Source organism: Castor canadensis, chromosome 1 (genome assembly GCF_047511655.1).
Source record: "Castor canadensis chromosome 1, mCasCan1.hap1v2, whole genome shotgun sequence".
NCBI lineage: Eukaryota > Metazoa > Chordata > Mammalia > Rodentia > Castoridae > Castor > Castor canadensis.
In genome coordinates this window covers 21,675,834-21,692,573 of record NC_133386.1, presented here as the reverse complement: position 1 = coordinate 21,692,573, position 16,740 = coordinate 21,675,834, and the positions used below count along the sequence as shown (strand labels likewise).

The 16,740-nt window shown below is 38.2% G+C and overlaps 1 protein-coding gene across 4 annotated transcripts in view; it reads right to left on the bottom strand.

The window, feature by feature from the left end:
• Adat2 (adenosine deaminase tRNA specific 2) overlaps positions 1-16,740 on the bottom strand; it is an 87,943-nt gene that overhangs the window by 61,091 nt on the left and 10,112 nt on the right. For 3 of the 4 annotated variants that reach the window (XR_012447914.1, XR_012447916.1, XR_012447915.1), the window contains exons 2-6: positions 12,794-12,898; positions 9,774-9,924; positions 8,207-8,313; positions 4,846-4,918; positions 2,851-4,735 (exon numbers count right to left, since the gene is read on the bottom strand). Coding sequence is in view for 1 of the 4 variants with exons in the window: in XM_074072938.1 (XP_073929039.1) it covers positions 4,692-4,735; positions 4,846-4,918; positions 8,207-8,313; positions 9,774-9,924; positions 12,794-12,898 (480 nt within the window). In the remaining 3 variants the exon portion in view is untranslated. Of the gene's footprint in view, positions 1-2,735; positions 4,736-4,845; positions 4,919-8,206; positions 8,314-9,773; positions 9,925-12,793; positions 12,899-16,740 lie in introns of those variants that run through there. The other variant, XM_074072938.1, reaches the window with a different exon arrangement.

The following is a 16,740-nucleotide window of genomic DNA, read 5'->3' as shown; positions in this document are numbered from 1 at the left end:
AATAAAATATTCCAAGTCAGAATAAATATTTTGGTGTCTTCAGTGTCTCCTCCATATTTATACACCAACTTTAAAAAATCATGGCAAACCTAGCAAACACTCTTTGAAAAGGGGATGGAGAGGGAGGGAGGGAATGGGAATATAATGGAGGGGATGAAGTTGTTCAAAGTACACTATATGCATGTGTGATATAGAATTATCAGAATGAAATTACCTATTATAAATGTATGCTAATCCAAAATAAAACTTAAAGAAACCATGGTAATGAGGCAAAGCTGCACAATGAGTAAAGTCACATAATTTGAATGAGCACCTTAGAGATACAACCTCATCATTTAATCTTACTTTAGACCACAGGGCAAATGTGTTCTTAAAGATCCAGACACTAAGTATTTTAGGCTTTGTGAATCACATGGTTGTCACTACTCAACTGTGCCATTTTAACACCAAGCCAGCCAGATAATACACAAATAAATGGGTATGGCTGTGATCCAATAAGATTTTATATATGGGCACTGAAATTTTATTTTCATATTGGGTTCATGGGTCCCTAAATATTATTCTTTTAAGTTCTCCAACCATTTAGAAATGTAAAAACATATTTAATTCATGAATGTATGAAAACAAGCATTGGGATGGATTTGGCCCATGGTTCATACTCATGCCTTCAACTTGTTAAAGAAAAAGAGATTCTTACACTCAGGAAAACAGTAAGGAAGACTTTATTCAGGACAATAGTGTAAGTGTCAAGACTATCACAATCAGGGAGAGGTAGTTAGGCTTGAGCCCAATATCTCTGGATTTATAACCAGTAAGCAGAAGGAGGGTGTCAATAGATGTAAAGAGGAAACATCAAGGGTAGAATCATTCTTACTGAACCAACTTTGGATTCCTACTGAAGGCAGATCAAGGACTTACACATCAAAGGCACAGGATGAGAAACGTGATCCAAAACTGAAGGCAAGGGATTCTCTCTAAACCAAATTAGGAGGAGTCTTGTAAAAGTGGGCTATGCAGGCCCAGTAAAGAGCAGAGCAAAGGTTGAGGCCTGCATAAAAGGGCTCACAGCCTGACCAAGTTTGGTCAAGAACAGCCTTTGTCAAACTGCACCACAAAGCCTCTTACTGGTTGTGTAGACATAGTGTGAAGCCATGTAAAAATTCACCTAAAAATCAAGGTGAGAAATAATCATGAGCCTGTTTTTATTAGATCAGCTTGCAAAAATGTAGGGTCCTAAAGATGTCAAACTCTCACCCGGACTTATGCCAGTCTTACCCATAAAAATAACATAACCCATCGGTCCTTTCCTCACTGCACACAATTAGCAATTTATGAAGTAAGGAAATAGCTGGCAGTTGTCCTCACAGATGAAGTCAATGTAGACTCCTTCCTTTGCCAAAAGGCAGAGAAACCAATTGCTGATGCCTCAAGGCATCAAGGGCTACTCAATGCCAGCTGATGCAGAATGACTAGGCAGGACAAGCTTTGGCTTCACCAGAGATTAACAGGGAACTTACACTAGTCTAAAAAAGTAGGATTTTTCGAGTCTTGGCTTTTACTATTATTTATTGACACTCAAGTAGCAGAGCTTAAAACATTTTAATACTAGATATCTCTATGGAAACCCAAGAAAGGCTGTGGAAATGTTTTAGATTGAAAGTAGCTAAGTATAACAAGAAACTAAATGCAATACCTGACCCTTTTCAATGGATCTAGTATTTTTCAGGGGGTATGGAAGAATTTCTCTAAAGGGGCATGATTGAGCCAACTGAGAAAACTATAGGACTATTGTATTGGTAAATTAAAGTGTATCAACATTAAATTTACTGAAATCATTAACTGAGAAGTGATTACATAAGAGAATATCCTTTACTTATCAAATATTTTAGGGTAAAGGGCCATAATGTATGATGTATATAATTTTCAAATAAGAAGCTTAAGAAAAACTTAACAGTTCTTGCTTACTTTGGGGTTCTTGTCTATCTATGTTCTCCACGATATTCCAAATACAACACAGGAAGAGATGTTTGGGCCAAATAAAAAGAAAGCACAAAGATGTTTTAACATGATCTTTTATCAGTGATTGAAGCCTGCCAATGTATCACATACCACTCATTCTCAGCAGAGTTTGTTGCAAAACCAGCAAACATTGGATACTCTATCATCATAAATGTAATCATTCCCCACCTAGTTTCTCTAAACAGGGTAGTGATTCTACAACCTGTTTGTATTCCATAACCTCCAGAACTATCTCATGTACAAAGCAAGTCTCTTAGCTGGTTTCTTAGGTAGTCAGTACAGTACTGATCAACTGAACACAAGCTTTTGAGCTGGGACCTCTAAACATTTTAAACCATAGTGAAGTTGCTGGCGAATGTGGTACTCAGGAAGTTGGAGCACCCCATCACATATCCACAAGTCCTCACAACCACATGGAAACTGCTGTCTTAGTCCCACTGTGGTCCTGCACCAGCACTGCAGGTCTACAGTGCCATCTAAACTGATTTCCCCTAAAGTGATAGAGGAAACCATGCTTTCATCCAAAAATTCAGGACAGACTTTTCTATGTCAGTCACTGGACAGAAAATTTAAAAGCTGGTAAACAAATTAAATTGTTCAGCCATGCTTAGGAACCAGGAAATATTACTTACCCATTCTCCAAAACACAGCAAAGGCAGAATACAGTTCTATTCTTCCCTGTTTATCACTTTATTTTCTTGATTCGTTAAGTAGTGATTATATTTGAGATAAATTTCTGCCTTTCTGTTTTTTATCTTAGTCTCATTCATTTTCCCCCAAATTTCAACTGATAATTTTATTTACCAAACGTTTAACAAAGAGCCTACTGACCATAAAATGCTCAGCCAGACTCACTGGGTGGTACTCTACTGAGCAAACAGTCCAGGTTGTTTCTTTTACAAATAATCCCCAAGAAAATGATATGAAGACAATAAATGCAATGAAGTCTGCTTGCAGAAAAGCATAAGGAGCCAAAGTGAATTACGACCAACTGCAAAAAACAACAAACAATTGAGGCACTAAAATTTAATGAGAAGACAATTTTTAAAGTAGATAAAATTGAGACGGTGCATGCAACATTATTGTAGACTTAGAATCATCCATAAAATTTCTCAAATGCCGTTAAAAACACACATGCACAAACCAAGCAATTATAAATCCTCTGAAGCATGTAACTGTGATTAGCTGCTACTCTCAGCAATATAAAAATACTTCCACCACAATTACATTCCAGCCTGTAATGTAATTCAAAACAAACAAGTCAGAGACATCGCTCAAATGGCAGAACCAACAAATACAGATGCTTTGCATCAAGGAAATGAACCCGCTCAAGAAACTCATCTGAGAGGGAGCTGCCCTCCAGGGCTTTGCCCTGGGCTTCTGGTGGAACAGTGAGGCCCCCTTCTGGGCAGAGATGCATAGTGCGTCCAGAGTGCTTCTACAAAGCACCACTTTGCTTCAGTGACCTTTGCTAAGGCCAGAGAGGTGAACAGTGGGGACTTGTACTGTGGCTATTCTTTCCTGTCATGTTCACACTTTTGAATTCTGAATATTAAATTTCAAGTTTATTATCTATGATTTTTTTGAAAAAGAAATGTCTGATTTCAGATTAAATTGATCATTGTATTTAATTCTGCACCCAGCATTACCACCAACTGGCACATTCATCTTCTTTTTCTCTTTGCTGTATAATACTGTAACTCTTTTTTCTTTTGAGAGAGGATCTTGCTCTGTAGGCCAGTCTGGCCTCAAACTCATGATCCTTCTCTCCCTGCCTTCTGGGAACTGGAGTTATAGGAGTGAAACACCATGCCTGGCTTTTGCTATAATTCTTATCAGCCTCCAGTAAACTGTATAACCAACTATATTTTTCATCTAACTCTCCTTGTGAGAATACAGGCTCCACAAGGCAGGATGCTTTGTTTTGGTCCAAAGAAGAAATGGACCTTCATGCAGAATAATTGCTCAAGAACAAGGAACTGTTCCACCTATGCTTTTATCTTTTATTTTTAAGACTATTCCTTTTCAAAGAAGGCATAAATAAGGTTTTATTACAGCAATATGCTATAATTTTTAAATGATCCCTAAGCACTTGCCTTAAAAGTATACTCTTTCTCTAAATGATTTATAAAAGATTTGTTCTAATGGCCATATAATCATGGTCACATGTATAAAATTAATATACAATTTAGAAAGTAGCCAGGCGCCAGTGCTGTGGGAGAACATAGTAGCTGTAAAAAATTGAGGAATCCAACTTCAAAAGGTCACTCGTAGAGAGGGACTGCTAGCAGTGTGTCTGCTGCGTGGCACACTCGTTCAGACACATGCAGGCAACTGGGTCTGGATGCACATTCTTGAAAAGCCAGCACTTTCCTGGACTGGGCATAAGGCACGGCTGAAGGGCATGCACTGCTTGCTAATTTCCAAAATCTCAAACCTTAGTTTTTCCCCTTCTTAAAATATTCTTTCAGTTTGTGGAAAAGCTAACAGTTGTTTACAATAGTCAGACTTTTAAAAAGTGCTAATTTGTTCCTTTAACAGAGCAAATGATAAGATACCATTTTCCCACAAAGTAACAACAACAGTGAACATGATTCACTGATGCCAACAGCTTTCAGTCTGGAAATTTTATCCAGGACCCTGTGGGGCATTAGTCTTTCATCAGAACAACTTCAGGATTTCTGACATTCCTTTTTCCGTACTTTTGATTTTGGTGCTGTGAAAAGAACAGAAAAGGAGAAAATGAGGACATAGGCTCATGTCAGACTCTTTTCACACTGATTTGTTTAAAGGAAGGTACATTATATGCAGCAGGGGAAAACTGACCATTGGGATTTTCTTGTTTGTAGAAGGTCTTTAACAGTTCCACTGCTTCCTCAGCCCGATATCCAGGAATGCACTGATGAAATGAAAAAGGTGAGAATGAACACAGGCCTATGATAATATGTGCTGTGTCCCACAAAAATAGGAATATATATACCTTTATGTGAATAGATTTCAGACAATATCAATTACTTTGGGGATGGGGTAAAAAGTACATTTCCAAAGGAATAGACATCCAGCCTTAAACACCACTCTCCCGCAAACTCTGTTGGAGTGAGCAGCTGTGTGAGATAGGCAAAGTACTTAATCACTCTACATTTCACGTGTGCAACGTAAGTAATAACAGCACCTACTTCAGAGGGGTGTTGTGAGGATTAAGTGACACTACTGTTAAAACACCCGGCACATCAAAAGCACTCACTAAGCACTCACTACTTTTATCTCTGTTATTTACGGATGGCCTGGAAAACTATACCTGGTGGACCAAATAAAGTCCACAACTAAGAATACTGAGTGAAGAATTTTTAAAAACTATTTTTAAAGAGTTGTTAAAAAAAAATGGTGACAAAGACATAGTTGGCTCACAAAGGCTAAAATGTCTATTTACTATCTAATCCTTTACAAAAAAAATTGCTGATTTGTTGTTCAGTTTGTTTTATTTGGAGATCTAACTGGAAAGATCAAAACAAATGAAGGAATAAGTAAGAAACTGTGTTAGTATACAAGACACTACATGTTGAAGATGAAAGTTGAACTCAGAGGCCAAGCATTATGTCTCAGGGAAAGAGTAAAAGTGTGGGATGTGTGTGAGAAGTCAGCTGATGAGCTTCGGATGGGCAGCCTTACTGAGGGAACACAGAAAGGGAAGAAAGAGGTAAGACAGAGTCAAAATACACTAGCTTTGAGAGCTACTCAGAAGACTTTGGAATTGATTCAATGCTTCCTTTCAAGTACATGAAATAATACAATCAACCCTAAAAACAGTGCGTAGGAAAGAAAGGAGCCAGCAGGTACCTGCACAGAGACTAGAGCCCAGACACTCTGGGGTGATGCTCAGAATGGACCTCCCTTCCTGGAGACTCAGCTGCTCCTGTGTGGGCCATATGAAGCCTGCACAAGCCTTCCCCATGGTAACAGTAACCTTGTGTCCATCCTGCCCCACTCCTCCTGCCTCAAAACATTCCAGACTTCCCTTGTGCTCTCATTTCCTCCTCAATCTCATCATCACTGGCTTGAGTGTGGAAGATTCCACTAAACTGCCTCTTAAATATCCCAAGGGCCTCACTGACATAACTCTATAGTCAAGCAGATCACTGGCCAAACCTGCTACATTTTAGAACTCTCTCCTTCTTTGGCTTCTCAGTAGGCCACCATTCTAACCACTCCCAGTCAGTGCCTTCATATCACCCTGGACTTCCTGTGTGCAAACATTAGTACCCTCTAGAGCGCCCACCTTGCTCTCACAAGTATTCACCCGCACACACCAAGCCCTCTCCTCTCCCATGGAGTTAAAGCAGTGGTTCTCAGCTACTCAGTAGAACCACCTGGGAACTCTCTACACACACCAATACTCAACTCCTGCCTTCTCATTCAGTTGATCCAGGGTGAAGACTGAGCACAGAAAAAGCGCAAAAGCTCTCCAGGTGATTTTAATATGCAATCAGGAGGAGAACTGCTGAGTTACTAGTGGAGAAGGAAACTGTACCATTCTCAGAAAACAAGATACTATTTTCAAATATCCATAATAGCTACAAATTTGGCACTTTAGTGCCAAGCACACATTCTTAATAAACTAAATTTTAAACAGAGCAGGTAATATAAATGAATCACCATATTATTACCTGTAGGTCTCCTCTATGAACTTTCATGTAGTTTATAATACAGTATTAAAAGAATCTACAATTTGCAATAAGAAAAGAAATCTCACCTCCCTATCATCTCTTGCCCTCTGAATCTAGCCAAAGAAAAGAAGAAAACAGCACACAGAAGCCTTGGGTACCAATATCTTATAAAAATCTCAAAACACTTTTAAAAACATAATTTGGCATCAAACCTAGAGATAAGGCTTCAAGCCATGGGTGCTGGTTGGGCCAATGTGGACAGGTGTATGAACTGCAAATGAACTTTTTCTGGTTCAGTAGTATCAACTCTGTGTAGAGATGCCTAAGAGGACTGAATTTGTGTCCTCTAGTGAGTCAACAACACTTCAGAGACAACTGTTTCACCTGTCTGATATCCAGCTTCTCATCTTTGTTCTGCCTAGAAACATTGAGAAATTCTTTAAATTACTCTCATAATGGAATTATTGTAAAGTCAGCAATTCATTTCCAAAGAGTTATATAAGCAAAGTTTGGGCTAATCATAGAAGTGATTAGAAAAATCAAATCACTTTGCAAGATGTTTTTAATGATCAAGCTAATTGTTTCCTTTACATCCAATCACTCTATTACAATGCCTTTCTGAGATAAGAAGCCATGTCTTCTGACATGTATAACAGTTGTCAGGAAGCTTATGTTCAGAGGGAAAAATTCAAGGTTTTACCAAACTTTTTAGGAACAAGTTTGGTAAAACCTTCATAAATTCTATCATATTCTATGAACAGCTGAAGTCTCTGAAGTGAACTGCCCACGAAGTCCAGCATTTGCTAAATCATTTCGGGTACAATAATTCTGGGTTAAACTTCCCTCTTGGAACAACATCAAACCAGTGCAAGAAAACTAGTATGCAACCCAGACCAAACTCCACCAATGTAGATTCATAATGCTAACAATTTTATCCATAAAAACTCTGAAGACATGTCAAAGGAGAGAAGAGTTGCTAAGAAATGAAAGATGTGGATTCTCAGGTCCGGCGGAAAATGAAAGAAAAATAATAATGGAAAAACAATGAAATTACAGACTGTTGGGTACTAATAATGGTACATGGCAATCACACAGAATGACTGAGTTTGTACAAAAATACTGTGTTCACTACAAATAGCATCTCCTGTCACTGACACAGGCCAAATTTCATCAAACTTAGTACAGCATGGAGCTGGTAGAAAGCACTGAATGAAACCTCCATCAGTGACCAGTGACAGTGTCTTTAAACCCACCTAAGGTGCTGGTGAAGACTATTAGGAGTTGATAGGAGGAAAGCATGGGGACTGCCCTTCAGGAGAGAGTCTGTAAGTAAAGAGGAGGGGCACTCATCTAGAAGCTCTTACTGTCATCATCCCTTGAGGAATAAAGCAACTCAACCTGGGGTCCTGAGATACTGTCTGATTCTGTTTGGCTTCCTGGAATAATGATCACAACTACTGGCAAGCCCACAATGAGATGAAAGTAACCAAAAACAAAGAAAAAGCATAAACAGATTGTATTACCTGAAATGGTCTCCCAGTATTTGGTAAGTCAGCAGAGGCAATGTTTAAAACAGAGCCACAACCACCAAACCGTTCATTCTGACAACCATAGACAACCAGTGGGATTTATGGACAGAATTAAGGTCCTATGTAGGATGTGCAGCATCGTGGCGAAATTAGCATAGGTTATTATTAGCCAACCTGGAAAGGAAAGCTCAGCTACTTTTCAAAACAATTAACCTTGGAATTAGACTTAAAAACTATACCGTCCAGTTACATAAAACAAAGAAGTTTCAAGTATTTAGAAATTAACATCCAACAATTGTAAACAGAATGAAAACTAAGTGTGTGGTTTAATTGTCATGGTTTAGTGTGCTTTGTACACTTTCCTAAATCACTTTTTCAGAATCATTAGAGAACTGGAGTCAGACAAGAGGCAGAAATGTAATCCAGGGATTTTTACCTCTGAAAAATTATAGATCAGAGTGAGGCAAAGTAAGTGGTAGAGGGCATGCCTAGCAAGCATGAAGCCCTGAGTTCAAGCCTTAGTACCACCAAAAAAAATTCTAAAATAAAAATAGCCGACTGTTCCCTGTTCTTTCCCCAAGTATACTCTGTGCCCCAATAGAAACAAGCTAAAGCAAAGCCACTCTAAGGCAGGATGAGGACAGAATTCTAAATTGCTAATAACTCTTCTTTTACAGAGACTGTACATGTCATTGTACATAAAAACCTCTGTTATTTTTAAAGTGATAAAATTATTTTCACACACATAGTTTTAAAGCACATAAAAATGCAAATACGAAACTGAGTTCTTGAATTTTCAAATAAGTTTTTAAAAGATCTTTAGAGGCTGAGGTATAATATAGCTCAGTGGTAGAATGCTTGCCTAGCATGTGCAAGGCCCTGGGTTCAATCCTCAGCACTGAAAAACGAATTAAAAAACAAATAAATAAATGGTCTTTGGAGACCGAATGCACCCAGTACTTATTTTGCTTACTCTATGCAAGAGACATAACTTTATTAATTTTCCACATATGTACAATTACAATATCATAAATGATTTAAGTTACTTTTCCACTTAATTTCTTAAACTTTATGATAGGCACTCATTGCAAAAAAAGACAAACATAGAAAAAAATTTTAATCACCATAATTTATTACCCAAAGGTAAAATGTAGGTGTATATTCTTCAGAACTTCCATATAATCTACTTTAATTTAATTTAGGATTCATCTTCACATAACTGTTTAAGTTAGTTTCAAGGTTTTCTTTCTCTGGACTATTTGTTCAATAGTTCTATGTTTACTGTTATAAAAAGAAATAGGTAATCTTACTTAGGTAAAAATTTTTCCCTTTTTGCCCAAGATGTACTGCACTTTATAGTGTGTTTCATAAGTCTGAGTTTCTATACTATACATTAGGAAACAGAAGGCTGGGGTATAGCTCAGCCATAAGGAATGCACTCAGCACGTGCAAGGCCCCGGGTCCAAGAAAAAAAAAAAGCAAACAGGCAAACAGGTTATATATCTGGCCATTTTCTTGTTCATGGGAAGGTACAGCCCAGACTGTATGAAGCAAAGGATACTCATGAGGCGGAGAGCAGCTGCACACATAATGCATGGCTCCACAGTGACGTACAGCACCGTGTGCTCCAGCACTGCAGAAGGACTCTGGCCACTGCGACGACACCAGTCTAGAACCTGATCGATGGCCACCATTTCTGCATGCCGTGTAGCCTTAAGAGAGAGATACCTGTATTGATCTTGTTCGTTTCATATGACTGATATTTATAAATATGCAAGACACAATTATAAAAACATTCCAATCATTTCTGCCAACATTTTAATGAATGAGCTTTCAATATACCCTTAACAGCTAATTATCTGTTCCCCAGCCCAAGTACGATAACCACATCAACAGAAGACACCTAATCTAAGGTGCCATATAAATCCAGCTATATCTTTAGTTAAGTTCCTAAGGGAAACTTTCAATTAAAATGCCATAAAGAAGGTAATTCTCAAAAAAAAAAAGAAAAAAAGATATCTCTGGTTTCTGAATATTTTAAGGGATGCTTGAAATTTTCATAAGCTTGTGCTCCAATTTCAAATATATTTTCAAGGCTGTCACTGACCTCACTCTAAGCAAATCTTTATGTAGTTTACTAGAATGCCATCATTTACATTTGTGGGGATGAGATTTTACATATTGGCAAACTCTGGAGAAGCAGAGATTTGGTTATTAGTCTCAGATAACACAGGAGACAATACATTACAGGAGACATCACACAGCATGTGAACTGACTGCATCTCATGGTGAATCCTGACAGTGACAATACTAATTATGTGGTCTTGGGCAAGTTACCAACTCCTCTAAGCCTTGGTTTCCTCATATGTACAGTGGGGCATACTGGTACCTACCCCTCTGCACCTCCTGGAGCAGTGTGAATTACACAAAGCACAGTGTTGCACAATGCTACTTATTCTCTCTACTAGTTCTCTTCCCCTTTCCTTTCCCCTATTAAAATAGCTTAATGTGAACCATAGATCATCTATGCAATAATTATTTATAATATTCATTACAATAGCATTTGTCAATACTTTACACTGAGTGGCTAACTATGTACAAGATACTGTGCTAAATAAATCTGCTTAGAATAAAAATCTTTGCCCTCAATAAGCAAAAAATTGAATGGGGCCAGCGAAAGGTACTCATTTACCCATGATCTAGAGCATGGTATGAAAAATACTGGCACTATGGCCCAAGATACCATGGAAATCAGAGGCACACAGGAGCAAGCTGGCAGGGTATACAGGGGAATCACAGCATCAGAAAGCAGAGAAGGAAGGTTCTTTAGAGAAGAGAGTATAGTCCTGCTGCACACTGAAACCAACAAAAAAGTTTTCCTAACCTGAGTGCTATTGAAAATTCAGACTCAAAATTCCTGAATCATGTCTCCTTATAGTTCTCAATAAATAATTGTTGAACTTTATCATCTCAGTCAACTCCTTCTTTTATTGCCAAAGGAACAGAGGCAAAGCTGTGTTAGCATGTATCAAAGACACACAGGAAGAGGAGAAAGGAGTGATATCAGAGCCCACAGTACAGCTCAGATTTCCTCACTTGGGGTCAAGAGTCTTTCCATGCTATAATCAAAGAGTCATCTATATGACACAGGATACCGAAATAACCCTGGTTAATTTCAAGGTAGAGAAGAAATCCAGGGGTTAGATGGATATCTAGGTCACTGTACCATACAAACCACAAAATAGAAATGTATGTGTTTAAGTAATCTGTTTTAAATTAATAATGGTCCCAAAGGCCAAGACCAGTGATGACTGTCATTGCAGATATGTCAAAGACTGCTTCGTTTAAGCAAAAAGAGAATTCCTAGATAAGAATCACTATTTTCACTAATTGCTATATTATATTTAATATTTATCTTACAGATACCTTGATAGCCTCATAATTGTTTTACATGTGTTTTGCTCAATCTCAGGCTTTGTAAATTTTTGATAGATGAACCTTAAAAGCCTCATAGCACCAGTGCCAACACCAGCTTGTCCTCTGTTCCCAAGATCCCATGATAAGATTAAAGTCCATGTAAAAGACGCTACACTCCTAAGCTATCCCTGAGTCCACCTGGTATTTGATCCTCATATTATTTAGTACTTCATGTATACTGACTTATGGTTCCCAAATATACCCACCATGACATGCTGCTATGAGTCCATGCTTAACAACCATGGCCTTAAACTGTGAGCTTCCCAGCCAGATCAAAATAAGATAACACAAGCTATGGATACTGCATGTAGTTACAGATGGTTGGTGATGGACACCTCATTCCATTGAATTATGGTGATACAGAAATAGGTTTCTTTTGGGCCAGGCATGGTAGCACCCACCTCTAATCTCAGCTATTCAGAAGGCATAGATAATAGGATTGCAGTCTGAGGCCGGTTTCAAACACAAGTGTAAGACCTATCTGTAAAATGACTAAAGCAAAAAAGGGCTGGGTGTGGCTCAAGTGTAGAGTACCTGCCTAGCAAGAGGGAGGCCCTGAGTTTAAAAAAAAAGAAAAAGAAATAGGTTCCCTTATATAATTCTTTTATACCTCCTTCCAAAGTTACAAATTGAGGATAATTTTTTTTAATTAGGAGGAAAACATTTAAAGGAACTAAAGAATGCATTGCAAGTTAAATTTATCTACTTTGGAATGTGAAATTTTCATATGTTAGATTTGCCTAAAGCAGAGATCAAATTGCTTCTTCTTTGATGACACTTTGATGTAATAAAATTCCCTCTTGGGTTTCACTCTAGTGTTAAATTCTGTGAAAGAGAAAATTATCCACTAAGATTTTATAGCTTCATTACATTTTTCTGAATGTTTCTCATCTAGAACAAAACAAAACAAAAATCATGTATTACTGTTATAATCAGAAAAACAACATGAGAGAGAGAGAGAGAGAGAGAGAACTGTTAAGAAACCCTGCCCTACACCAACTGCTAAGGGACCACATTCAGTCCCATCTTCTTCCCAACTGTCATAAATTTAGTCTGCTCCCACCATCACCACTCTATGTTAAGTACACGACTCAATTCACATACATTTTTGGTTTGGTTAACTTCATTTCTTCCTTTCCCCACAACTTCGCTTTTATAGACCATAAGGCAGCCAACAGGAACTTCAGTATTTTCGAGGGCTTCTTTGGCCTGAAAGAAAGTAGAAAATCTGAGAAGTAATGCTAAATACTTGGAAAAGGCTACAGGAAAGAAATAGATACAGCACAAACAGGATGTGTGTATATAATCACTAGAAGAAAGAAATGCAGCCGAGCTTTCCCTTTTCTCAAACCTAGTTCCCTTGCAGTATTCAGCACCTATGTTCCCTGCAGTGCATCCAGCAGACTCAGGAATATATCCCCTTCGTAGGTCCCAAGGCTCTGGTTTCTTCTTCTTACTGGAAGCACATGATCAAAGGACTATTACTGACCACTGTTCTTAAAAAGAGTGGGAATACATACATAACTATCACAATGTATCCTCCTGTGCAAAATATGCTAATAAAGTAATTTCAAAAGAGCAATGGGAAAAATATTTGTAAATCTTTCATGAGAATACTTTCTCTTGTTAAATTTCTACTTGCTTAATTGTTTTGCTTCTCTAAAATTACAAAAATGATCCCCGAGAGTCCCAACAGAATAAAGGAGAATGTCACCCTGTCCCACAATTTCTACTCTAAGTGGAACAATAAAAGTTTAGGGGCACTTGGCTGGGCACACTTGTAATCCCAGCGAGGTAGGAGGTGAGATCAGGAGGATCATGGTTTAAGGCCAGCCCAGGCAAAAAGTTACTGAGACTTGAATCTCAACCAATATTCTGGTCATGGTGCCCAGCACCTGTGGTCCCAGGTATGCAGGAGGCTGTGGGTAAGATCATGGCCCAGGCATGAACACAAGGTCCTACCCAAAAAATAACTGAAGCAAAAGTCTGGAGCTGTGGCTCAAGAGTGAGGCCTGGAGGTAAAAAATAGTACTAGAAAAAGAAAAAAAGTTTAGGGGCACTCTATGTAAAAATGGCACAACCATTTTGACAGTTTCTTTAAAAAGTGGTGAAAGTAACACAAAGCCCAAGAAAGTGAGTTTCGGGGAACTTGTTTTCAATAATACATCTATACATTTGCTTTGCTGATAAGCTCAGAACAGATTTAACTAGGCTGAAAATCAATTTCACTCTATCCCATCATACTTTCTGATGTGCTTCCCACCTCTTCCGTCAAATCTGATCTTTTGTTTATAAATGCAAGAGTTCACAACTTCATCTTATATAAATTAACACATGATCAACTTTCAAAATTGAAGCACAAAAGCACTCTTCTTCCCATCCCTAATGTGGTTTTCATTTTTTCTTTAAATATAATTTGGTTTTTTTCTGCTTAGGGTTCACCCAAGTTACAAACAATGAAGGCTCCTGTGTGTGAGAATAGTTGTAGTTTTTTACTATTTTCTTTAAAGATATCACTACTATGAATTACTTTCTAGCGGTGTGGTGATAAAAAAGGAGGAAGGAGACAGACTCTTGATAAGTTCCCAAAGACAAAAAATGAGGAGGAAAAACAAGTTAGCCAAAATACCTCTAAGGTAGACCATCACAACATATAAAAGGTTAAATTATACCGTAACTGTGACTACAATTACTCTCAGATGCACTATTTTCATCCTATCAACTTCAAATTCCTCAACAAGGTTCTGAAGTCCTCCTCTCTACCATCCATCCTCCTCTACAGTCAGCCAGAACCTTTCCATTATTCTCTAACTCAAAGCCAAAATCCCCTGTGAGAGAGTGAGTCTATAATGAAAGTTATGGACTCTCTCACTTGAAAAAAAAAAAATCACACACAATTTTATAAACCGCTTCAGGGTTCACAGATCCATCTAAAACTCTGCTCTAGACAGACAGAAGACAAAGTCCTTCCTTTCTTTGTACCTCATAGTTCTTCTAATTAATCCTTTCTTTCCTTTCCTCTCCCTCCTTTTCCTTTCCCCTGTGCCCTCCCCTCTCCCCTCCTCATCCTCTCCACTCTTCTCCTTTCTTTTCCCCAAACCTGCATTTTTCCCCTTAAAATGCCCAAGGAATTCTATAATTTACCTCAACCAGCTTGCTCAGAATCTTGTCAATATTATTTGATAGTGCTTTATACTTATGTCACGTTGATCCCTGGACATAGTACCTATCAGCTTTTCCATTTGTGTAGGGTTTAACCCTGGACAGTGAACAGTAGATCCAGCACAAGACTTAATGCATAGAGAACACTTAACCGCAGCGTTTGCAGAAATGGGTGTCTGGGTTTGCTCCCTCTATGAATTTCCCTCAGGGCCAAGCACAATGTTATGCTAAGTGCCCAGAAAATGCATACCATGATAAAACACAATTTACTCTAGAAAACTTGCAACTCTTTTCCCTCTAAATGTATGTATGGTCAGGTAGAAAATTTAGGGATAAAAAACACACAGATCAAAAATAAAAACTGCTTATAATGTCGACATCCAAAATAAAATCACTATTATTATTCTGAGGCAACAGTTTTTCAGTTTTTTCCATGCCTCACACATATATGTGCAGCTTTTTTAAAGTCAAATAAATTTAAACTACATACACAGTGCAGAAGTCTGCCCCTTTTTAATTTAGAAATTTACTGTAGACATTCCCCTTGGCTGAGCAATAATTTCATGGCATGATCTTTTAAGAGTTTTGCAGAGTATTCCTCTACATGAATGTATCATATTTATTTAATCCCCAATTGTTTGACATTTACATTGACTGAAATTTTTCATGTGTTACAAACAAATGAAAAACTGCCCTAGATAGTATGTCTACTGGTTCCTGGTGAATTATTCCTGAAAATAGCTGTGAAATACAAAGACCTCCTACAGTGTGGTTTAAAAAATAAAAACAGGAACAGGACTGGGCAAAGGAAATGCCTAGGCAATTCGAAGAGGGAAAAAAAAAAAAAACCTAAATGTCTGATTAGAGCCAGGGTAAGGAAACTGAGGAGGAGAAGGGGAACATAGTGTACATGGACAAGCTGTGAGCAATCCGACCCTGAGAGGCAGTAAGGGCCAGCACTAAGAGCATTTGTTGCCCTTAACGCAGAGAAACTAAAGCAGATACCTTAAAAGCAACTGAGGCCAATAGGAAAAGGGGACCAGGAACTAGAGAAAGGTTAGATCAAAAAGAATTAACCTAGAAGGTAACACACGCACAGGAAATTAATGTGAGTCAATTCCCTGTATAGCTATCCTTATCTCAACCAGCAAAACCCCTTGTTCCTTCCTATTATTGCTTATACTCTCTCTACAACAAAATTAGAAATAAGGGCAAAATCGTTTCTGCTGGGTATTGAGGGGGTGGGGGGGAGAGGGAGGGGGCGGAGTGGGTGGTAAGGGAGGGGGTGGGGGCAGGGAGGAGAAATGACCCAAGCCTTGTATGCACATATGAATAATAAAAGAAAAAAAAAAAGAGCAGATAGCTGAGCTCAAACCACAGCTCCACCCTCATCAGCTCCATAACTTTGAGGAAGTCATGTAACTTTTTCAAACCCAGAGAGAGAACAGTAAGGGCACCCACCTCAGAGTGCTGCTGTAGGACTTAAAAGACATGGCCCACGAGAAACACTGTGTGTAGCACTATGTCCAAGGAACACTGTTACTCAGTCTGATTTTTGTTTTCCAAGTCTGTACCTAGAATGTTCCACTAAGCATGCTGTGATTAAAAATGGTAACATTTCTTATATGCTCAGCTCTCCAAAAGAAGTAATAATCGCAAGAAAATGATCTTATTAAAAATAGTAAAACTGATGACCTTACTTAGAGTTTATTAACTTTGTAAAGGAACAACAATAAGAAGTTTCCTAAATAGAGGGCAGGAATGTTTCTCGCTTTTTACCCCATTTCTCCCCACTTTTATCCAATTACATTAAATTTCTTTCCTAATAAACTGTACTATTATCTTTACTACAAAAGAAAAAAACAGTAAAACAATAAACGTAACAGGAA